General features: G+C 42.8%; 1 protein-coding gene across 1 annotated transcript in view; it reads right to left on the bottom strand.

Moving 5' to 3' along the window:
- MAMLD1 (mastermind like domain containing 1) overlaps positions 1-25,804 on the bottom strand; it is an 83,759-nt gene that overhangs the window by 25,497 nt on the left and 32,458 nt on the right. Inside the window, exon 2 of the mRNA XM_074835147.1 lies at positions 7,807-9,513. Within this exon, the coding sequence (XP_074691248.1) occupies positions 7,807-9,513 (1,707 nt within the window). The remainder of the gene's footprint in view (positions 1-7,806; positions 9,514-25,804) is intronic.

Here is a 25,804-nt window from a genome sequence, read left to right as displayed (position 1 = left end):
TTAGTTCAAAATAAGCTCCTCAAACTGCCATTTACTAAGAAAGATAGAGCAAATACAGACAACGAACAAACCTATCTTCCACAAATGTGGGGAAAAATGGAATTAAGATGGTCTGATATTAATGGGAATTTACAGCACAGATGAAACGAGCTGGGTGTACAATAGGGTAATGGAAACGATTTCCTCATTGCTATTCATCAGCATGCTGGGCCATGAACACACCTTTTCTATATAAGAATTATGGGTGCACTGACTTGTAAGTGAGGATGCAAGTAATGTGTCTTACCCACCCCTAACCACTATTCCTGTTGTTATTTTTAAGAATGATACACAGAAGGAAATTACGGCATTCATTATGAAGCCAGTGAGAAGGTCGCTGAGTCTTTCCCTAGATTCCTAGGGAGTTTAGAACTTCATTGCATCTAAGGGCACAGTTGAGAAAAAAATGTATTTTCAAAACCTTTTGCTCAGCTGTTTATAAATTAAAGATGTCTGCATATGGATGTGGGTTTTTTGTGGTAATAAAGGAAGCAAATGAGTTACTTGAAAAAAAGAAAAACAAGAAAATCTGGAGTTGGGGCCTGATTCAGCCAATGTTTAGCCCAGGAAAACACGTGAATACTGCTACCAAGCTGCCTAAAAAACCCAAGAGAAACTGCCTACCTAGGCTGGCAGGATCTGAGTGGTTTTGGTACAACTGGGTGTCAGAACATCAAAATTCATTTGATTCACATCACATGAATCAGACGCTTTTTAGCACGATACCACCACTTTCCCTACACCTTTGAGAGAAGAGGTTCTCTCCCACCCTGCACTGCAGAGCAGAAGGAAATGACCGTCTGTTGCTCAAAGCTCAAAACCACAAAAGCAAGGGGTTTTTTTTTAGAGTTAGTGCAGAACCTCTGTGCGATGGCACACTCTCCTCCGCTCACCCGAGGCTGTACGGCCCTGCCAGGCGTGGGGGAGGAGGGGGGATAGAGCACTGACATACAGCCTGTGACCTGGGCACCAGGAAACTCATCAAAAGAAGTCTTTCGGGCTGAAATTCAGCACCTTGTCCTAAATTTCTCTGGGATAAGTCACATTTCCATCTACGTGTTCACAGCACATGAGTACTACTTCCTCTTGCCTTTCTCCACCAAAACCCTGGACAATACCATGTTGGCCTGCACACACATCGCTTCATTGTCCTGCAGGTAACGAAGAGAAGGACTTTCTTGAACACCTCCCAGCACCCCTCTCTGGTGTTTATAGTACCCCAAGTCTCTTTTTTCTTTCCAAGTGGATTTTAATTTGTCCAGCATGAGATTCCCATAGAGTTGTCTGTGTCCTAAGAGCTAAATTGCTGGCAGAACATCTTCCATTTTATTAAACAGGTCATAACTAAGGGAAAGACCATGCTGGATCGAGGGAAGTGCTGCAACTTTGATGTAGTGTCCCCATTAATTTCAGATCCAAAAGGAGGGTGATTTTGAGGGAGGATGCTCCCCACACGGTGTTCAGAAGGATTTGATCTATTTACAAGCTTCTCCTCTGCAGATTGCTTCCCCTAATGATGTGCTATGTGGTGTCCAAAAGCGCTTTCAGCACAACAGATAGCTAAAGTGGAAGGAATGATGAGGGCATTAGGCAGAGCTGATAGAAATACCAATGTCTGTAAACATCTTAAAATACAAACCAAAGAACTGGGAAGGTTAAGACATGGCTACAAGGGCTCCACTACAACAGAGAAATGCTTTGGAATACCTGTAACCTACAGAAGATGACAAACACATGCAATTTAAAAACCAATGGGCTAAGAAGATCAGATGTGAACTAAGATTTATCTTGATTACTGCACTTCTGAAAATGCTGTATAACTGTTGGCATGCTGAGGCCAAACAGCCCATTTCCTTCCATAAGCTTACTCCTTACTTTCCAAAACTTATCTTAAGTTATTTATTTGCAGGGGAGGGAGGGGAAGGGAGAAGATGGCAGTCTGATAGTTTCAGTCAAACTCCTTTTGGACTCTCTTGAAAGAAGGGAGGGGAGAATCTCCAAGTTTGAAACAAAAAACCACCTCAGTTGCAAGTGTACAGATAAATATAAATTCAGTAATGACCATCTGTACATCAAGAAGATGTTTTTACATGTGTGGAGAGGTCAAACACCAGACTCAGCCTTATTGCTCTCTGTAATCCAGATTCATCATCAGCTTCCTTTATTCACCTATTCAAAGGCACTTAATTAGCTGAAGGGCTTGTTGCTTTGCCTTCAAAAGCTCTCCATTCTCTCAAAGGCTCTGCTTTGGTATTGTGCTACCATTGCCCTTTGAAATCAAATCTGTTTTTCTTCTCCACAGCATTAGTAAAAGGAAAAAAAAAAAAGGTAATATTTTTAAAACTTTTTCCAGAGGAAAAAAGGGAAGGGAGGGGAAAAGAGAAGGGATGGGGAAAGGGAAGAAAAAGAAAAGAAATTAAAAGGGGGGAGAGGAAAGGGAAGAAAAAGAAATTGGAGAGGAGAGGAGAGGAGAGGAGAGGAGAGGAGAGGAGAGGAGAGGAGAGGAGAGGAGAGGAGAGGAGAGGAGAGGAGAGGAGAGGAGAGGAGAGGAGAGGAGAGGAGAGGAGAGGAGAGAGGAGAGGAGAGGAGAGGAGAGGAGAGGAGAGGAGAAGAGAAGAGAAGAGAAGAGAAGAGAAGAGAAGAGAAGAGAAGAGAAGAGAAGAGAAGAGAAGAGAAGAGAAGAGAAGAGAAGAGAAGAGAAGAGAAGAGAAGAGAAGAGAAGAGAAGAGAAGAGAAGAGAAGAGAAGAGAAGAGAAGAGAAGAGAAGAGAAGAGAAGAGAAGAGAAGAGAAGAGAAGAGAAGAGAAGAGAGAAGAAGAGGGAAATACCAATGGAACTTCATTCAAAGTGGCTTTAAAGATAAGTTTGACACTTAAAGAAAAAGGGGGTGTGTGTGAAACTGCAGATGAAATCTGGCCAGTAATTTTGGTCTTATTATTAATACATGATACTGTAGTTGCTTTATGTCTTAGGAAGACTCCTTGTGACATCTCGGAAATCCCAAATAAAACATGATTTTCCCCTGTACTTACAAAAGGACTGTATGTACTCAGATGCTGTGGGCTGTGTTCTCTGCTCTTCCAAACTCTTAATCAATCTGCATCAGGGCTTATAAACATAAAGTGCTGCTGAATCAGAACAGTTTCACCTAACAGTCACGGTGCACTGACTTTTCACAGGCAGAAATAACTTCACATAACATAGGACACCCAGGAATCAGTCCATGGTATTAACATTTCTGTTTATATTAACAAAAGTTGTATTTTGTATTGCATTATATTTATTTAACCTTTGACATCTAAGCTCCGGGTCAGTTTGCTCTTTATAACAGTGCATTTCTTCTTCAGTTTTGTTTCTATATTTAGAGAACTCATGCTCAGAAACAAGATTTTTTGTTTAATTTTTTTCCCCTAGTATATTTAATCTAGCTCAGGGGTTTTGGTGTTTCTCTGCAACCTATAATTTACTCTGCCAACTCAGATACTGTATTGCTGCTTTTACCACAGTTAAAGAAACACTGTAAAGTCCTTTACAAAGTTTTTTTTTTTTTAAGCCTTCAAGCATGTTCTTCACTATCTCAGATGCAGTCCACATGTAGTAAAATGCAGCCCTTTTTACTGCAAATAATATTATTTTTCTCTCTGTCTCTTCTCCTACCGTTTTTCCTCTACCATCATTTTTGGCAATGGAGCTGAAACAAATATACCCTTCACTGACAATCCAGTATACAACTATCTGGATGCCAGCAGGAATGCGGAGAGCTCTAAGAATAGCACATTCGGTTCCTACAGTGCAAGTGGAGCTCAGAAGTGCACAGTGTGTCCCACCCAAACAATAGCTGTTTATTAGCTACATCCCCCCCAACAAAACAACCTTTTAAGTAGTGGTTTGGTTTTCAACATTTTACACACAGAGCAGTGGGGAATACCGCCCTCCTCCCCGAGATTCAAATTTTAACTCAAACTTGGGCTTGGGGAAGTAATAGCCACCCAAAGGGTTTTCTTTTATTCATCCTGACTTAAACTGCAAAGATCACCGGCTCATTTTCCTGCCTTCAGGGGAACCCTCCTTTCTGTTCGCAAAGACCTGTGTCTGTTCGTATATGGGTGGGAGTAAAAAAAGAGCTCTTCTGGAAGCAGGGATCCTGCATCAGCATTGCTGAAGGCAGAATTGGGCCCAATATCTCTGATGTGCCAGAATCGGAGATCTGCAAGTACAAACTGTATTTAGACATGAAAATCAGGGAGATGCCCAACTATTCAACCTGCCTGGGCAAATGCAGCTTTCCATGAGCCCAGAAACAGCCAATACAGTCAAGTGGCTAAGCTCAAGCCCAGAAAACAGCATGTGATAGTTCCAGAGACTGTCTTGGACTCTCTGGCATTTACTACCATCTTTATATTGTGGATTTACGAGTCCAGACCTTTGAGTATAATTTCACTCAGCAAGCATCAGTCCTACATGAGTAAAATGAAAACCTGCCCATATCCGCAAGAGCAGGGTTAGCACCACCAGGCTTTGCAATATCGCACAATGCAAACTGTCAGTGCCTCAATCAATATCCATCAATGCTCAACAATAAAGACATAGTGCTTCAGATGGGAAAAGATTAGCCCCTATCAGATCTACCCGTTGTCCAGGCAATACAGGATCTGGGATGCAGACGGATTACGCTTAAGAGATGTATCATGAAGTACGAAAATGGAAGAGCTGTGAGGTGCCAGTAGTAACTCAGCTTTTGGAATGTGGAGTCTTTGCTTTAATACACATTAAAACAACAGCAAAAAGCTCACTCTGGATCTATGTCTCAGCCACTGCTCTCTTCCCCGTGTTGCTCTGCCTGCTACAAGGATCAAATTTCATGGTTTATTGTTCTCCCTCCAACTGGCCACCATCCACATTCTTCTTCTGTACAAAGCTGCACCTCTTGCTCAAAAGAAGAGAGTACTACGCCTTATTTCTACAAATTTTAGTCACATTTACAAACACACACGCAGAGTAATGGGGTGACTTTTAAACACTAAACAACATTCCAGGGAATGCTGTTATTTTTCTTTGAGCAAATTTCTGTGAATGAGCCTAAAAAAGGCATTTTTCCACCAGAAGGTTACTGATTTTTGAAGATGCAGAAGTTGTCTCCCCTGTCTTCTGAATCGTTAACATTTTGCCTTTTAATGAAACAACTGCTCTATGCTTGAAAAGTCCTATTCATCACCTGCCTCAGGAGAAAATTCTGCAAAGCTCAAATTCAGCTCCAGGTACACTGTTGGAAATCAAAACCAGTCACTGGAGCGATTTCACTATAATGGAGTAAAATTGGTACATAGCAAGTCAGGTCCAAAATTTCAGTATCAATGTCTCAATGTAAATAAGAAATCCATTGCAGAGAAATAACAGATCTACATCTAGATTCAAAGAAACTTAGCAAGTATCCCAGAATTTTAAGGTTTCCTACCTAGATTAATTTTTCTATGTAATTTTTTTTTTTTTTAATTCAGCACTCAGGTTCCATTTTCTTCTGTGAGATCTGCAGTTATCAAAACCTAACAAAAAGTTCCATTCCTGAACATCCACCATCTTTCTTCAGCAGCTCAACAGACTGTAAAACTGAAGCACTGTCATCTGGTGTATAATTATTGTAATAAGTCTTACTTGTAAAATGAGGGAGGCACCATAAGCTTACCTAACTAGTCTGAAAATGTAAAACGCAATCATTGTCTTAACTGTCCTTGATCTTTACTGATAGCCACCAAATTACAACAACTCTCTCTCTGACGGTGAGAATCAGCTAAAAATGCAGCACAGGCAGAGCACTAGGAAAGTTGCTGGAAGAGGGGCTATTTTGGCCAATTAAAGAGACTCACTGCAGGAATTTTTGCTCTTTTTTTTTTTTTTTTTTTTTTTTTTGGCTAATCAATAATGTAGGGGGTTCAGAGGTGTAAGACAAAAATGCAAAGTAGGGAAAACTAGGGCACAGGAAACCTCAGGAATCCAACAGGGACGTGGCAATTCCACACACCCAGTGGCGGAGCCAGAAAAAAAAAAAATGCTCAAAGGTTACGGACATATGATCAAAAGCAATCATGTTACTGCAGTTAACAACTTACTAGCCATCATCTGAGACGCAGTGAAACACCGTGAATGTATTCTTCACCCACACTGCCTCCAGAATAAACCTGCTGATGGGCAGTAATTCATAAAGCTGCAGCAACTTACTTTCAATCGTACGTCCATCCATACTCCTAGATCCCAAGCCAGCAAGACCCTCTACTTTGTGCTTAGTTCAGGTCCCACTGAACACAAACAGGTTCCTCAAGTGCTTCAAGCAACAGAATTGCTTCAGGCCTTTGGTGAATTAGGGGCCTTATATTGATAACCCTTTAAAGTAAACTATATATGCCATACTGTTACATGGTTTTGATTTGGATAAGAAAATTCAGCAAGTCCTTCCCAGCTGTGTGTTTTAAGCTGCTGTGTCAAAGCAAAGGAGTACGGAGTGTGCACAACTTGGAAAAGAGTGAGTCAGTCCTAAAGTGGCACAGTAGAAATGCACCTCATTGATTTACCACTAAGAAGCTGACTTTCAGTAACTATTCCCTTATTTCTCATTGCTATCATAGGACAAGGTTAAACCAAGCCACCTACACCGAAGAAATCTACCTTTATAAGAACCAGTCACTCAGCAGGGAAGAAGAGCAAAGAAACCCAGGCTCTGGAGGGTATTCCCCAGCTAAGCACCACGCTCTTGAGCAGATCCTAGCTGAGCTTCAGGGATCAGTCTCTGGTTTGCTGGGTGAAAAGCGTTCCAATCCTTCACGAGGAGTTGATGGAGTGCCTGTGTGCACAGCTAAGCGGCTTGAAGGATTCTGCTTCCAGGGTGCTGGTTCAGCCTAGCAAGGTACATGGCTTTGGTGGTGAGGTTCAATGATTCCTACTATTCTTCCTAATGAAAAGATAGTTATTTATTCCTTACACCCAGACTGCTCTCAGACTAGTCCCAAGCCCTTCCTTGCTCTGAAGTCCCCGTTCACAGTAAGCCTCTCTTATCTGGGGTAGTAGCGGATAGTGCTTTGCACCTCTCCTTGAGTCTCAGGGAGAAGGTTGCTGGAGAGAAATCAGAGCTGTGTCTCACTCCTGCCAGCCACATTTTTGGTTAGTATCGCAGATCAACAAAGGGTGGGGAATGGCCCTCATCCAAAGCAGGGCATTGCTTCTGGCACATGCTAGTAACAGGTATTTCAAGTCTGCTTCTTTGCTATTCGGGAGCTGTACTGTTTGACCTGCTGTCCATGAAGGAGTCATATTTTAACTTCAGTTCTTACCCCACCCGATCTTTTCTAGCCTCAGAAGCATAACACAGAGGTTAATTTATTGAAGGGCACTAAGAAAAAAAAAAAAATTCCCACTAAAAGGATGATGGGAAACATGTTACAGGAACATCCTACAGCTTACAATAGAAGCTAAGTAAGAAAATCACCTATACATATAAAATAATTTATTTTGGTGGTATGAAATGTGTTTTGCCTAATAGCACAAAGTTCTCCACTGGGCTAGCAGAGACAATGCATGGTGGAATTACAGTACATTTCAACTGAAGAAATAAAGTTACTCTGATAACACCAGAATGTTGTTATTGCCTTGTCCATGCGTACACTGCGCACACCCCAGAAGTTTAGCGACATCGCATTTGAAACACAAAGGAAAGTAAAAATAATAAATCAGTCAATATTTTCACATAAGCCCTATAAGACAGAAGAGATGTTCTCACCTGTCTGCTTTGAGATGGCAGTGTGGCAGGCTGCATGTGTCTCTGCATCCGATGTGGCTGTATCAGCTGTCGAAACTGCTGCTGGAGAAACTGGCTGTTGTTAGCCTGCTGGGACTGCTGCGTGGCTGGAGCTGCCTGCTGCTGCTGCTGCTGCTGGAGATAGTGAATGAGGGACTGCTGCCCTTGTCCTGCTGTCAGAGGTGACATCTTTTGAGTAGCTGACTCTGAGGCAAAGTGAGACAGTGGTTTGGTGTTATTGAAAGAAAACTGCTCTTGGCTAACAGGGCTCTCATTCACCAGACCTGGCTGTAAGCTACTGGATGGCTGCTGCATAATTATGTTCATATTTTTGGACTGGTTTGTAGTCATTGATTTAAAAAGCGAGCTCTGCATATTTGTGGGGGTGCTGGTGGGAGTGATGTTAGAGATTAATGTACCTTGAGGACTGAAGGGCTGCTGATGCAGAGCTGGGCTCGACAGCTTTTCGGGCCTGTACGGTGGAGAAGGTCCAGTATTTGTGGAGGCCATGCTGGCAACCAAGTTGTTCTGTGGGCTTTTAATATTGTTGGCTGGTAAGCTGCCTGCTGTCAGGGTGGGCAGCATGGAGCTCTGAGGGCTGAAGGGCTGCTGGTTCAGAGCCGGACTGGAGAGCTTCTCAGACCCATAAGGAGGAGAGGGGCCATTGGATGGGGTGCTGCTGGAAGTCATGCTCGAAAGCAGAGTGTTTTGAGGACTCTGAATGTTGTTTCCTGGTAAATTATTAGCAGGCATGCCAGACACCATAACATTTTGAGGACTGAAAGGTTGATGGTGGGGGGAAGATCCTGCCCTGTAAGGCGGAGAGAGACCAGGAGGAGACATAGTTGGCCAGCTGGGAGTCTGTACTTGCTGCTTAGTACTAGACACCTGCTTGCTAGCTGCCAGCTGCTTTAGCTGCTGAGCGTGCCAGTTGGAACCAGGTATGTTGGGTAAGGGTACTGGAAGCATAGGTGGTGGCTGGTTCTTGCTCTGAGCTGCTGTAGAGATGGGTGATGCAGCAGCTTTGTTTGAGGGAGGAACTTGGAAGTTAGCTCCAGCAGATGATGGTCTCATCTGAGGAGATCCTCCACTGGTTGGATTGCAGCCCGGAGAAAAATCTTTGTTAGTAACATGGTTCTCCAAGTGGGAAGTCTGTGGGGAGGACTTTGGAGTGGTACTTATGCTTGGTTGAGCATGACTCAGCCCAAGTGGCTCTTCAGCCTTGCTGCACAAAATCTTCTCTAGATCCAGGTCATTGGGAGAAGGATCGGGCATTTTTGTCAGCTCTTCCAATAGATCTTGCAGCTCTTGGTCCACTGACTGTAAGCTGTTTCCTTTCTCATCATAGTGGACAATGTTATTGTTTTGCCCTCCTATTGACCCCTTCTGATTTATTTCCGTGTTGGGTGGCACTGAAAACGGGGAACCAATGCCACCGCCATTCATGTGATTGTTTTCGAGGAGCACTGAGTGACCTGCAACTCCCAGGGAAGAAGCGCTGTGACTGGTGGAGAATGGAGGACTTTGCATTTCTGGACATGCCACATTGGGATTGGCACCTTGGCCCATGGCAAGGTTTACATCGTCAAGACAAAGTCTTTTACTGTCGTTTGGGAAAATGACATCAGGCATGCCACTGGAGGCAGGAGAGCTATCATCTTCCAGCTTTCTTTTAATGGATCCCTGTAACTGTGAAAATAAAAAGGAAGAAGAAAGGATCTGTTATTGACCTTATTCTAACATGTCTGAAGCTCCATACTGTAACACTGGCGTGGAGATAAAGAAAATTAAATCATACAATTAAAAAACCACTCATGTGAGACAAATTCGATCAGGATTTAAGTGGGTACAACTTCACTGAAATCAAGAGAGTTACAGTCAGACAAAGGCTAAATCTCACACGTTGGCCTTAAAACAGATGTTGGAGCTATAAAATACTGTCTGTCATGTGAACTGTAATAGAAGTTTTTTAAATAGTTTCTGGTACCATTTCAATTAAGACATTATACTCCCTGCATAACAAACATGCCAACATTTTTATGGTAACATTTTTTAGGTCTAAATGGCAGATCTGAATGAAACCCTGGACTGAATTTAGTGACCTCCTGCCAGTGACTCAGATTAAATTCAGACCTGAGACAACTAAATTGTTTTACATTTTTTATAGGCAGAACATCTGAAATAACGGGCATACTTTCTAAACAAACCAAAACAGAACAAATTCTCAACTATCTATCTAAACAGACTTTCAAGAGTCCTAATCACAGATGTTTTAGATTTCAGAAACAGTAAGCAACAGCTAAACCTCTTAATTTTTGTTTATTCTTCTAAGCGTAAGGCAGTATGGGCTTTGTTCTTTTGAAACTCATTCATAAAAACGGAAGTGTTTTCAAAATGCAATTGTATAAATATCTTGATCTACAAGAAACGGTAGAGTTGTAAATCCACAAATCTTAGGGAAGAAAACCTGCCTTGTACATATAAAGGAAGTGAAACTGAAAACAACGCTTCTATTACTAATTCAGTGTGATATGGCAATCTCTTCCAAATATAATCATCTGTGGCTTTCAATTTTAACAAGCATGACCTGCATGTCATAGGAGTAATCAGACGTTAACATTGCTGCTTTAAGTTAAGGGAAATAAGCATTATATCCTTGTTTATCAATAAAGGGAGGTAGCATTTAGAAAAGTATCTAATCAGCAATGGGAAAATCATAGAAAGTCACTGTTCCTCTAAGCCAGCTCACAGTAAAGCCTCTTCCAGCTCTGGGTGACGATTGCAAGTGCTGCCAGTCATCTAGTCCCATGAAAAAAATTGACATCTACTAACAGCTCCTATCACCAAAAAAAGCCCCACCACCTAACCCCAGTGTAACCAGATCCACTCCAGGGCTCTGGTGGGTATGACAACCTTCTAAATTTTACACTAATTATTAAGCACATCACAGTTTTGCCTAAGAGTCACTATGCAATGGCCAGCAGCTTTGGTGCTCTGAGACAACAGTGTCACAGGACTATCACCGTGGGGTGTGCGGGGGCTTCAGGGCACAAGGTGGGCACATCTTGTGTGGCTCCTTCTGCAATATGCACATGAAGGTCCCTGTGCAAATGGCCAACGTCCACCCATACATTCAGCCTGTCTTCAGGCAATCGACCACAAACGTGCATTGTTCTGACCTGGGAACATGGGAGAGATGCCCGGTGGCTTACTCAGCTGGACTCACACAAATGCTCTCTCATCACTTATTTCTAAATTGGTGGGCAAAGAGAAGATTGCAGATTTGTGCCTACAGCTGCTTAGGCTACAGATGCAGTTTAGGATTAGCATTGTACATTGCCATGCTAGTATACAGCTTACACAGACATTTGGAGGAGAGTGAGAGGATACAAGTTAATTACACATTGTCATCATGGCAGATGGAAAAGCAGGTCTGTATACTATGGAGAGCTGCTTTTCAGGTTGTAGGAGCTCACCCTCCCTCCATCAAAAGACACAGCAGTTTTGAATGGCATTGTGGCAAAGAGATCTTTTTACATGGATATTCCCCCTTTACGCTCTAAGAGTTATCCCTTACTAGAGCAATCAGTGCTTCTCCCCTGTGACCTGCAGTTGCATTGCTTTAACAGTGGTTGCACTCAACAAACCACTGGCAAGCGAGAACCGATGCTGAACCATTCTCTGGTTACCTGACAGCCCTCTCCGGTCAGCAGTGCTACGCGGGCTTTGAATCCTTGCTCTGCGAGAGACTGCCTTTACATCACAGCCAGAGACAGCTGAAGCATCAGTGATTTGATTATTCCTCTGGGCTGATGAGGCCAAAATTTGCTTAGCTTTAGGAAATGGAACAAGGCCTAAATCTTCTCCCAAGTGTTGGTCTAATGATGGATGAAATTGTTTTCCTTCATTTTCTTTGCTAAAACTAAGCCAGAGTTGCATGTTTCAACAGATGTTGCCCTGTGTAGGCTGAAACATGTTGGTAGAGCATAACTACATATATTTAAACCCAGACATGTATAGAGAATATTTACAGGGGTTTCACACATCCAAAATAAACACAGTGTGTTCCCAAGTTGCACCCTGGGAACCTTCAGGCAGGAAGTGGTGGGGGATCTCCCATACTTGGCCAGCTGACATGCTGGCATGCGTGTCCTTGCCAGTGCTTCTTTTGCCATAGGACATTCCTATGCTCTGAGTTATTGGGGAAAAATTTGGGCTTTCTAAACACTCTGAAAAACAGCTTTTTCACTGTTGCACTGGGGAGTAAATGTGATGGGAAAACAAAACTCCATTTCCCCAAGACTATTACTAGATATAAACAGATAAAATAAGGCCATAGCTTTCAGATGGCATGGGCATTCCAAAACTGAGACAGGATTTTTAAATAGGGTGCTGTTGCTTAGCCCTTGTGAGAAGCCTGGCTGTAAAAGAAGCAGTGAAATTAGTTGGGTGTCATGTTCTCTTGAAAAGCAAGACTCCTGTTTCCCAGGTGAATATTTGCACAAGGACCGTAAAATCCGGAAGACCAATTTCCCCCCGCGCAGGCAGGTGTAACTCCACACAATTAAGTAGCATTGCTTTTGCTTAAGAGAGATTTGGCTACAGCCCCAAATTTGAGAGAGAAAGATACTTGTCCTTAAAGCAACTAAACAAATCATAGAGTAATTTTGGTTAGAACGGACACCTGGGTATCATCTGCCCTTTGCATCAAGCACATCACAAATGAAAAAAATAGATGACAGTATTTCACCAGGCACTTAAGTATGAAGTATCAGCTACATACAGAAGTCCCTTCCTGGGCTGGACAGGCTAGCTGGGAGGTTTGTTTCGGTGTTTTCCACTGAAACACAGGTGGTGGTTACTCCCGCACAGCATGCTCTGTGCTGGTGCGGGCTGTGAGGAGCCAGCATTCTTCTCCTCAGCTCCCAGTGACTGCTCTCCATGAACGTGACACTGTGGCAGCCCTGACCAGTGCAAGGGACAGTAATGCAGCGTCATATTACAGGGACACTGGCTGACTCGGACACGCTAACAACAACAGTGGCAGGAGATCATCGCTGAGCCACTACAGCTTTTAGGACCAGGAGCTCCTGACCTAACTAATTCAAGAAGCTGCTTGTCGCAGATCATTCATCCAGTACTCTCAGACATCTCAATACGATCTCTTTAAAGCCTATCTATCCTTTTCTAGACCCTTCCCTTACTAAATACATTTTTACTGCCCATTTCCTTCATCTGGCCCCAGATTCTCCAGGAAGGAGCTGATTTATTCCAACTCTTTCCCCTCTTCTTTGAGAGGGCTTCAACAAAAACAAGAAAAGCACCAAAATATGTTCTTCCCCTTTGTCTGCTGATTAGTATGTTGGGCAGCTCTGCTTCAAACTGAATACCTGAGAAGCAAATAGAAGTATTTTAGAAACACATAACACACACACACATTTAAGCTGGCTGAAGGCTGTCTATGGCTACGTATGGGAAAGCTTCATTCATATGTGCAAGCAAGGACAAAGCAGACAAGCAACAAAGGGGCTCTTGCGACCTTGTCAAAATTCATTAAAATGCATTAGCATGCACAGGCTAACTTCTGTTTGGGAATACCTGGGAAACAAAGGCAGGCCCTCCAGTTCGGGTAATATTCAATTATGAGTTCTCCATTATCTCAGGTTTGCTTTTAGAAGTGAGAGTGCCATGATCCCAGCACTACTGTCCTCTCAAAACCAACAGGCTGTCTTTCCGGGAGAGACCCAAGTTACAAACAAGTAGTGCTGCTAGCTCATAATGGCAGTATAACAAGAATAAATAATAACTGTTTACCCTGATCCATCCAAGGAAGTTATACAGCTGTGGTTACAAACATCTAATTTGTCACACGCTACCTCTTCGCCCAGCACCAATTCCCTGCGTGTGGGCAGAGTGCTCCACAGGCTTCTCTTGTGCAAGGAAGAAGATGGACTCAGCAAGCAAAACTAGTCCTTGGCTGCACCCTCTCCTAGACTGAGCTCTTTGAAGTTGACCGCTCAGGTGACTTTTTGTGTCAGGCACTTTACAAACTCAGGAGGTGGTGCTGGCCTTGAGTAACTTACTATTTCTCAATGAAGGGAGAAAGGAAGGCTGAAAGTAGCAAAAACTGAAGCAGGGAGAACAAATTGTTAATAAACTGTGATGGTTCCGTTGGATTTTAATAACCAACTGAACAGCCACCTCTGGACTGGCTCCCTGCTTTGCTGACACTCAGCCTTCCTCCTTTCCTTAATACATCAGCTGTCCTCAGTTGCCACTCCAGCTCTCCACGTGAGCCAGGCTGCCCCATGGCCCTGCTGCCAGCCCCTGTTAATTCTCCACCCGTCACTTGCTCCTTCGCCTGCACGGTAACTGGGAGGAAAGAGCCACTGCAGCTCGCTCAGGAGAGCCTTGTTTCTCCCGCCTTGCAATGATCCTCCTTCTGCCAGAAATAAGCCAAATCTAACCAGAGATTCCTGTTTAGGTCAACATAATGCAGAAATGAGAGAGAGGAAAAACGTTAAGCGAGGTATTTCTGTGCCTCTTCCTGGCTTCTGCAGCCTGTCAGAGATTCAAGCCTTGATTTACAGCAACCGCAGGGTGCTGATTATTGATCTGCAACCACCCCACCCCACTCACTGCCATTGAGAGATCCAACCTACAGCAGCGATTCCCACACCTACGCAGCTTCTTCAAGTGAGAACTGAGCCCGATGGGACATTGCCGTTTTGAACCGATGTCTGTAGAGTCTGCGCTGCATTCTGCTTCGGCGGCTAGGCCACTTCCCCCTGCTCCAGCACACACCATCATAGTGGAGACTCTCTTGATTTAAGAGCATGAAATCTATGGATCCACAACTGGGATATCCAGAATGGGAGTCAGATAACCTTCGTTCACTGGGAATCTCAAGACCCTTGTAACTCTTGGGAAATCCCAGGTGTTGGCTTTTCTGTTTGATTGAAGAAGAGAAATGATGGTAAAAGGAGACAGGGCAGTTGGGGAAAATATCGGTCTCACCACAGATAATGGGATTTGCTCATGTTGTGGCAGGTTTGCACAAAGCCTCTCAGAGCAAGATACTGGTGCCTCAGAAACCTGGAGAATCCAGGTCACCAACAGGCTGCTAAGATCTGGCATATCTGAATTATTTTGACAGAGAGAGCACGTTTAATTTTGATGGAAGAGCTGAGCAACACAGCAGCCTGAGTAGAAGTCTTTTTTCCAGCATTTTTTTCAAGGTATATTGCAAACTTTTTTTTCCCCTCTGCAAAGTATAAAACCTGAGTCTAAGGTCTGCTCAACTGAGCTGACCAGAGGATCTATCACTCTCAGTCTCTTTCAAACACTAGACATTGCCAAAACTGGATGTATTTGCCAGAGGCAAACTGTTTGCAGCATCCAGTGATCAAGACTTCAGTCTCTGTGTCTTCAACAAGCTTCAGCGAGAGCTATCTGCCCATCAGCCCAAAACATTTCTATCTGTTCTGACAAAAACAGTCATGTAATGAGAAAATGAAACTGGCAATTTTCCATATAAAACAAGAAAACGTCACAAATTTTTCTCCTGTGCCTTAAATACACAATTTGGAAAGGTTTGTGCTATTGCTCATTTATCCACACTCTAGACAGATTTTAATGTCCTGCTAAACTTAAAGGACAGTTCATGAATTTGACTGTGTGTTTGAAGGCTGCAAAGTGGATCTGATATCATACTACCTTTTAAATGGCAGCAGTTACTTGCAGCCCTGCTTGAACTATAAGACATGCTGCTTTCAGTAGCACTCTGGCTTGCACACGAGCAACAAAACCCAAATGCTCATGGGCAAAGATCCCATTTAACTACAGCAGAACCTGGCACTGCATTAGTGCAATTAGCACATCTGCAAGTTTCCATTCGTGCAGGCTGGCTGCAGTTTAGTAACAGAAACTCAGATCGTAAATCTGAATCCAAGAAAAAAATGCCTCCTGCTGACCAGTGAGTAGCCACAGCAGTCCATGACTACGAGGAACATAAATTATGCTTTATCAAAGTCACATCTCAGCCTACAAGGAAAACTCAAGGAGGTTCATGCAATTAAAACTACCATACACTTTCTCCGTACTAAGATTAAACTTAAGCTAAAATCACATTCTCCCTACTGCTTTAGGCTGTTTGACCCTTCCGATTTCCAGTGATTTCAGCATGGATGGACGTAAAGTTGTCACTTCACATTGTCAGGAAAGAGATCACATTGCGATTCCAAGCTACCAGAGATGTGTTTCACTATGCTTAAAAATAGCAATACCCCAACTCCTCAGCTAAGAAGTACTAGAGTAGAGTTTGCTTCGGGGTCTGTCGGGTATTTGTAGGCTGGAAAGGTGGCAGATCCATTTGTAATGAGGTGTGGTAGTGGAGAAAGGATTATGAACAGGGAAAATTCACGGGGTGGATTTCCTTCTATTCATCACGCTCATGGAAATAGGCAACTGGAAGGGAGGACGTAGAAAGAGGCACTGGGGATGTAAGCAGTCATTTTAACCATGGAAGGACATTAGCTATTGGCTAGCTTATATACATTATGTAGATTATTTTTACCTGGAACTACAGTTTCTCCCAATTTATAATTTACAGTGGCAATATGAAATCTGCCGTCTTTAAAACAAGTATATTAACATAGATTGGAAGCTGCTACTTAGGCTATGCACATGTAAAACGCCTCCTAAACACCACTGATACATCTGTAGAATTTGATCTCCCATCAGTACAACAAACATCAGTGGACTTGACGGGAGTGTGCTGTGATCCTTTGTCCCATTACTGTCACCACTTATTGTGATCTTCTCCAGTAAATCAGGAACCTCAAGCTGTGTTAAAAGAGAAAGAAGAAAACAAGGCGTGTGCTTTCGCCTAATAAAGGTGGCAATGCTCCCTGCTGTGAGTGCAAAAATATAGGAACTAACAGGGCAGTTGCTCCCATGCCTGTATGCATCAGCTGGATCTGGGCTGACAGACACCTCATGTACATCGCTGAGCCCACAGCAAGTGGCTTTGCTTCCTTGGACTGTTGCTCCAGAGCGACAACCAATTCCCCTTCCCTGTTACATTGCTGCAGTGCAACAGGTCTCCTGTGTGACTGCTGAATATATGTGAACTTTTAAATGGTGACTGCCAACCTGGCACTTTCTTTTGTCTACATGGCCTTCTTCCCCACGAGTCACCATGCATTATAGCAAGTAATCCTGGCTGCAAATACTCAGAACTGCACCATTTAGTTGGTAAGCACAAAAATCCAAAACATCATGACTATACAAAACCGGAAAGATGTGATCTTACAATAAGCTTAAAACCACAGAAACTAACAGGAAATTCAACCTGGACTACCAAGAGCCTAAGGTATTAGCTTTTTTTTTTCTAAATCTTAACCAAAAATTAAGGGGAAGGAAATACGACAGATACGATTTTCTCATACCAATTTGTGGGACTGCAGTTACGTTCATAATGACAGAAATATATGTCATCTATATCCTGCTTTGAACTGGAACATCTTACAGGCTACATAGCAGCGAGTTTGTGAACAAGGTTTTTCTGATTACCCTTGTGTCAAATTACCGACAATATCATGAATGTCTGTGTGAAGATATCAATGTAGGATCAGTTCCAAGGTGAAAAAAACATAGCCCAGAATATACCTATTTGGCCATCCCACACAAGCCAGCCGCATGCAAGAGACCAAGTAACACTCACTATAAAGAAAAGAAAAATGAAAAAACCCCAAACCAGTATCTTTGTTACTTTTCAGGTCAGACAGAATCACCAGTCTCATCTAGAAGGCACCAACAGAGATCTGCCCTATCAAAACAAATGTTCAGAGCCTTCCCATCTTGTCTTTCCTTAGCAATTCATCTGCTTTCGGTATTAACGGCACTGTTAAAATGGAAATTTTTCCAGGAGAAAAATTGCTGTTGACAAATGGATCTGGAGGAACAGGACTACTGCTTGCTCCTGTGTTGTACTGCTAGCAGGAGATCTCTGTACAGATGCCTCTTAATTAGTCATCTGAAGACTTACAGCAATCACGTCACGCATATTGTTTGGCTGTAACTTCCACATTCCATTTAATGACAAGTGTTATTAACTAGACAGCTGAAGACAGAACAAGTTCTCTGCCTCTCGGTTTTTAAGCTGTAGTACAAGAGCATTTCTTTCATATCTGGCCTTAAATCAAGATCAATCTTAGACTCAACACCTTTCCATCAGTATTACCTCATCTTACCTCAGTTTTAATACCAGCAGTATTGTTTTATATCTTTTTTTATAGTCCGTTAATTTCAAAGTCCTATGGAACACTTTCCAGTAATTTTGTAGACTACATTAATTTCTCACGGCAATAGCTAGGCTGAAGAATTGCAGATCCTCTCCACTGAACAAAAAATGATGGTTTTGCTACTTGGATCTACCGGGATTTTAAAGACACTTTTGTCTCTCCTTTTCTGAGCCCCTAACAACTGGCAGTGTTATGCAATGACCACAAGTTAACAGGAGCTAAGTACAAGGAACAGGCTTTATATGTTCCTAAATTATGAGACAGGTTTACCATTTACTACATAACCAGGTAAAACCCAGTCTGACACTTCTTTTCCACTACATATTGCATTATTTTTAAAAATCCCAGAAGACTTGCTCCTGCAGTTTTATCAAACTACAGGTTCCATTTTGTCAAAAGATATGGTTGGGGAATTAACAGCCTGGAGGCAAAACCTTCAATTAGGTCAAACCTGGGGCCAACAAGCTCTCAAAATCTCAGAACAATAAGAAACAGTGGGATTTCAGTCTGAAAAAAAGGCTTTTTTGTTTCAACAGCTGAAGTACTCACACTTACTCCCCCAAAGAATAACAACTCCAACCTCACCTGTGTGACTACACCTGAACGCTAACACCGCGCACGCGTATGTCTGACTCATGAGTAGCTTTCTGGTTACTTTCTGTGCTGGAAAGCAATGCATTACTGCATCCAGAGCTCTTCTCTAGGCTTGGCAGGGGACAAAACATTTAAAAGAGCAGTTTGAAGTTTCTGCTAAGTGGTGGCAGAAACCGGAGCACAACTCTAAGAAGGATGGAACAAACGGGCAAGGAAAGGAAATGTCCCGAACGGCTCCCCTCCTACACATTCACAAGGGCCTTTGTTAGCCTCCTGGATGTTCCTCTGCCTTTCAAGAAATGAAACAATAAACAGGATATTGATTAATACAGAACCATAAAAACAAGCCTCACTTAGAGTAAAAAGATCATGAAGCTACTGAGTCTCTCACTGAACATGTGTGTAGAGAGAAGTCTTAGCTGGAAGCAGAAATGTTTTGTAAAGCAAAAGAGTCTGGTACTGAATATTTAATTTGTTTCTGACTACTTCATTTTATCCTACCACTCTCATCTTTACCTACACAGCAACTCCACTACTCTCAGCATGCATTAACTGGAATAGGAACACGGTTCACTGGCAACATGTTATTTGCAGGCTTCCTTCCTCATGGACCAGATTGACGCCCGGACCAGCATGCAGCTCTGGCTCCTACAACACACACTCTTTGAACAGTACCTGTTACTTACCCAGGGACCTTTAAAGGGATTCTGCAAGAGTGGTACTGAAAACCCAAAACCGTAGACCATCACCCCACCCCTGAAATCCTCATCCCGTATAAAGCCGTTGAAATCCTGGCCTCAATGAAATAAATATTTTGGGACACTGACTTCAGCAGGGATGGGATTTCACTCTTTGCTCTTTCATTACAATTGACTAAAGGAGTGAATTAAAAATACACAGGATTTGGAGAAATTCTCTCCAAGAGAAAATGCAATGCTTTAAGTTACTCAGTTTTTAACCAAAGAACCTCTTGACTTGCTATAGATACCAGTTTCCCTCTGTCCTAGAAGCAATGTTAATCACACATTCATCACTGCAAATTGACAACATAAATGCTGACTTATGCAAACAATGTTAGAGGAAATGGTGTTCTTGCTGCAGAAGTGAATTACACAGCCTTTCAAGCTTTCTACACTTCTCAGTTTTATGTAAACTCTAATTTCTAAGCCTTTGTTCTGCCTTTAAAGGTCACACAGTTGAAAGCTATGAAGCATAGCATGTGTTCCCACTGATATTAAAATACTGTTTACTAAATCATGCATATAAATGTAAAGAAGAAACTATTTGCAACCTACTGCGTTAATAAGAGATGATTTATCAGACAACACGGTTCCAAGTATCAACATGTGAAATGTAAAATCTGATCTTAATCACGCAACGTGATTTTTTTTGTTGTTTTTTGAAGTAAAGTCTCCACATTGCCATGCAATCACACTAACTTCTGATGACACCGTATCTGACTGATTAAACTCTTAATCTTGCCAAGGCTTAACTTCAGGAATACAAGCGGTCTTTTTAGATTTGAGCATATGATTGCACATTTGCAAGATCAGGATTTCATTTGCATATTCAAATTGCAAAACTGCATCTTCTCTTTGTCTGTGTAAGGCCAACTATAGCGCTCCAAATGCTAAACAACCACCGTAGAGTTGGACAGTATTTTTAGCATCTCTATGGTGCACTTCTATCTTTAGCTGCTGTGTTCAGAAACAATCCCACAGGACACTGCATAGCTAACATAGCTTGGGCTTCTCACCACATTCAACTTTTCTCCCAAAACATGGTGAAAGCAGGCTATACAACAGGACCTGCCAAAGTTTCCTTAGATGTATTGTCCTGAGCAGAGCAGAACTATATCAAAGTACTAAAACATTAAAACATTAGAGCTCTGGAGTGGTGATGGAGGTTGCTGTGACTTCCTCCAGGGAAAATACAGCTCTACGCTCCAAGTGTGCACTGTGCAGATAAATCAAAGAGGACAGTGAAGGATTTCTGCATGTTGTTTCCTAGCAGGATGTGCCCATGGGTTCATGGCAAATTTCTGGTCAAAGCTTAACCCTGCAAGAGAAGTTAATAATTGAACTTGCCAAATCATCACAATTTCTAAATCCAACTCCGTCTTGTTTTTACAAAGAGGCATATTAAACCAGTGAGCCATTTTATTAGACTCATGCTCATGTAACAAAAACATGTGTTAGCTCTTGAGTGCCAAGTATCATCCTGGAGGGTTACCAATCCCTGTTACAGATTTTGTAGCCAGACTGCAGTTATCTGTCATAACAGAGGAGGTAGTTTTGAATACACAGAATGAAGCATGCTGCTCGGTTCGGGAATACTCTACGTGGTCCTGGTGTCTTTGTAAAACTCTGGGAAGGAGATGTACTACAGGATGAAAAAACAGAGCTTGAAAACTCCCTGCTGACTGTAGTGGGACTATCTTGCAGAAGCCTCCTGGATGGCTGGGGCGTGGCCCCAAGCTTGCTCCTGCATCCTCTAGAGGAACTTTCGAAAAGGGCTGCAGCACCACCAGTTCCAACACGCAGCTATAGCAGCTGGGTCAAGTCTGAGTGCGTAGGAAATGTTTTCAGAGTTATCTGTACGAGGCATTTCAAAACTACCGGTTTACAACAGAGAGAGAGAAAACTCATCGTGGGAATGGCAGTATTAATCAGATGATTGACCTTTGAAGCTTTGAATCTGAAATGCTTTCTACACCAAGCTAGAGGTGGATATGGAGATAGTCTCCAATATCTTGATTTACAGAGGAAGTACTGATGGAATCCCATACATCCCATTAATGGTGAAGGGAAGGGAATTATGTAAAGGAACCATTTTTTCATTAAGTGCCTTAGCTGAGGTTTGCAGATGAGCCTAGACACTTGGCTCCAATTTAATTTCAAGGGGACAAGATAACCTGAAAACCCTTAGACCTTGTGAGTGCTTCATAAATGGGCTCCTCATTTCCCCATTTACACTTATCTTCTCTCCCATTACTACCTGCTGTCAAACACTCTGTTATTAAAATTCTTTAAATGATAATGGGACTTTCCAAACAAACTGTTCATTAGCTGCTTCTACCCTACCACAGGTATGGCTGTATGTCTGGGAGGTGTGAGAATGGGGGAAAGAGCATCAGGGCTGGGAAGGTGTCCCTGGGCTCTGCAGCAGCACCAGAGCAAGGCTGAGATGCACAGGACGCAGCAGCACGTACTGTGCACTACATCTACAATACACACCTGCAGTTTTTCTTTTTTTTTTTTTTTCTGGTCAGAGTTCTTTTTTCTTTTTAAGCATAGCATGTGTTCAATCAAGAGTATCACAGTTATTCATTCGAAGTGTTCACATTATGTAACATGAGCATCAGGTTAAGAAGAAAAAAAATACAGGTACTTTGTTTTTTTCTGAGCCCTTTCTTACAGGACTTAATTTTTAAATGAGTAGAGGCTTCCCCTCCACCCAGGATGCGAGGCTGACATCCTGGGGTATGGTCCTCATCCTACTAAGGGCTCCTCAACTGAAAACTGTGGGTTGCAAGAGGTGGCCTTTACTAAGAAACAATGGAATTACAGGAAAACTCACTGTATACTTTCAAACATCAACAGTAAATTACCCTTCCATTTTCTAATACAGACACGATGTCTGGAGTTGAGCAAACACATTCTTGAAAGGTCAGAACACTTAAACTGTATGTACCTAGTTTAGGATGAAAAAAACTGTTGTTGCCTTTTAAGTTATGACATTTCAGTTTACCCACAAGAATTACACTACTTCCCCTAAAAGTTTTCAAGCTCAAGAACATGCTTTTCCCCCAGTGTTGGAAAGCGAAGGAAAAGCTCTTTTTCTGTATTAACTTATCACAGCCATCACTGAATCCAGTGATTTGTCAAGAATAAAGCCATTCCTTCCCCAGAGGCCTTCAGCCACCCGCAGTCATGCACGTGGGGACACCTTGTCCACCTTCGAGGAGAAGGGGCTGGAAGAACCCAACTTGCCAGGATAGCAACCAATGGCAAGTCACTGCCCAGGCGAGCCACACGCTGCCATTCGCACCAAACTTTGCAAACCTGAAAGAACTATGAAATCTCCTAAAATACAGAGCTGGAGGGCGGGTAGCTCTTCATTTTTTCTGAAAGAATGGGAGGAACTTCCTCTTTCAGTTACAGTTACAGTCTGGTGAGGATATAACTGCTGTAACGATCAGGAAACAACTGTCATGTCCGGATGGCACTATGGAGCGTTACTGGGGAGCTACAAGGACCTTGCAAACTGGGAACAAAAGTTTGGATTTGCTGGAAGTGCTCTGATCTGTCACTAAACACAGGGTTGTGTCCACCTTCAAGTTTCAGGGCATTAAGGGAATTGAAGGAGCACCAGTTTAACCCTAGACCAAAGAGGTGAGGTTCACTTCATTTCAACAGAGCTGCCTGAGATCCCTACATCACTTTAGATCGTATTTCCTTCCCTGGGGCTCAGACATCCTGAAGGCAAGGCTGCATTGAGCTAGCTCTGGGACTAATTAGCACGGGTGAGCACTGCATTAATGTCGCTGTGCTGGGCCATGCTGGGACCTCAGCAGGATGTTGTGTACTCTGTGCCCATGTAGTCTCAGCAGTCTCAAGCTGAATTGCACCAAGAGAAAGTCCCCTTAGCTTATTCAGGTCTGGTGAACAGGGAGATCTTAGGCGTGGTAAGATGACCGTCCTTTATAAGAAATGACAGCCCCTCAGGTGGAAGTTGCCGAACTCCAGCTGAAAAGCACTGACTGATTGCAAATGCAATGGAGATTTAAACAGGTTAGCCACTAAAAAGTGGTTGAGGTATGAGTTATTTCATCATGGCACAGAGGCTGTCAGGTACTGCTTTGTCAAAGGGAACACAAGTTCTTCAAATGGACTAACTTGAGCACTTCCAAGTGCTTACCATGGCTGCAACTCCTCACCTCCATCCTTACTGCTATGCAAAACTCCTGCCAGCATTGTGAGCATCGATACGCACTTCACAAGTCTCCCATTCCCAAGTTCCTAACAGAGAGCCACCTTCTCTTCTGAACTGAATTTTCAGTAGAGTCCCTCCTAGTGCCCCCCAGCGCCACTGGTACCATACTGTGGTGTGGTGCGTACCCAACCCCGTACACCTCGTCCCACTGCTGCGGTTGCTTTGAAGGAAGAGAGCTTCAGTTCTTCAAAACAAAGCTATTTCCTATTGAAGTTGCTTGCGGGGACTGCAGAGAAACTGTACCTGGTTTCCTGTGCTTCAGTCACTAGATTTGCCAGACATGATATAGGAAATGGGCAGGAAACGTCAACCTTACATATCGCAGCAATTCTTCCCCTTCCCTCCATGCCACGTCTGAGCACACCAAGACCTGACCTTGCACTCTTTAGTGCAGGCTTTCTTATACAAACATGTGAGTCAGATCTGGAGCCAAAAACAAATAAAAAGCCAAACCCATTGCCTAATTTTTTTTTTTTTAATGAAAAAAGCTGACCCCTTGTTTCATACCTATTTGTACTCAAATCTAAAACAAACTGCGCATTTTTAACTGCGTGAATTTTGTAAGATCAACAAAAATTTTAAAACTTGACCTATTTTTTACTCCTTCTGGTACCAGTGTACAGACTGCTAAAGAATGATATTCCTGGAGCTCTGTATAGATGTGAGAGGTGCTGATGCACAAAAAAGGTGTACTATGATTAGACACATGAGTTAGGAGGTTTCAGACGTTATATTTCTCCCTCTCCCTTTTACAGTCATCTTAAATTTGCTTCCATTAAAAAATCCAAGGCAGAAGCCCACCGAAGACCTAGTCCTTCACCTTGCTTCTTTGAGCAATCATTTGGACAATGGATGTAAAATAGTACTTTTCTAACCTGGCAGTGTATTATATTCACTTTATCCACGTGCAAATGACGGCATAAGGAGTAAGGAAGTGGAATCAGATACAGCGTGTATTTCTCTAATAAAACTCTCCCTCTTTTCCTCTGAAACACCTTAAGTTGAACACAATTTTCCTCTTTTGTTTCCCTGTTAATTATATGTGGACAGGGAAAGATAAATGTCAAGTGTATCTTTAGAGGAAAAATACACCACAATTTATCAGTCCTCCAGTAAAAAAACCCCTCCGTGCTCCTGGATTAGTCCTTTCTTTTTACAATAATTGTCTTACTTTTTTGTAGTTTCTATTTACTGCCAGTAAACATGCCTTATTATATCACTGGAGAATCTACAGGTCCTAACTGATCATCCAGAACCTTCCAGATCATGCCATGTGAACTGCTGATCATTTTTGAAAAATCAAGTGTGTATTATATTTGGTCATGACCAATTAAGAATTAACTCAGAATACTGAACCCAATTTGAAGCACTTTGTGTTAGTACACAGCGACACACCAAAAATAACGCATGGAAGAAATGGGGTTACACGGGGGTAGACTTTGATTTAAGGAAGTTTCTTCACCAGCAGCACACAGCATGCTCCCTTACACGGTGTTTCCTGATTTTTGCAAGATAAAACTGTTCTGTAACAAGACAGACACTAAGCCAGAAGTGTCAATATGAGCAACACCCTGAAAATAAACTTTGCTCATTTACGATACAATGTGGGACATGAAACTGAACTGCAGGGAAGGAGCTTATCGGGCTGCCTGCAAGCGAGCGGCACTGACAGCAAAGCACAAGGCCTGATTCCTCAACCCAGTGAAGAAAAAGTGATTCCCTGCAAAAACTGCATGAGCCGATCAGACGCCGTGTCGCCACGTTTGTTCACCAAGCGGTTGTGCAAGACAAGATTTTGTGCGTCGATAAGTCCATCCTGCTGCCAGGGCGGCACGGGTGCCGTGGCGCCCGGCGGGACGGGGCTCTGCCGGGAAGGTGCCTCTGGCAGCTCTTGCACAATGACTCTGAAAACCACCAGCTCATCGGGACTGCCCGTTTAATTATGCCAAAACGGAGCTGCGATGGGATTCCTAGACAGCTCTCGCGTTGCCACGGCCTGGATCTCTCACTGTCACATATTAGTTTTGGGTTTCTGAAAGTGGTTGAACAATTTTTTTTTTTCCTTTAAAATGAGTAGAAGCTCATGA

The sequence above is a fragment of the Strix aluco genome, chromosome 10 (assembly GCF_031877795.1).
Source record: "Strix aluco isolate bStrAlu1 chromosome 10, bStrAlu1.hap1, whole genome shotgun sequence".
NCBI lineage: Eukaryota > Metazoa > Chordata > Aves > Strigiformes > Strigidae > Strix > Strix aluco.
Note: the sequence above shows the minus strand (reverse complement) of the source record. Positions and strands in the feature narration are given on the sequence as shown.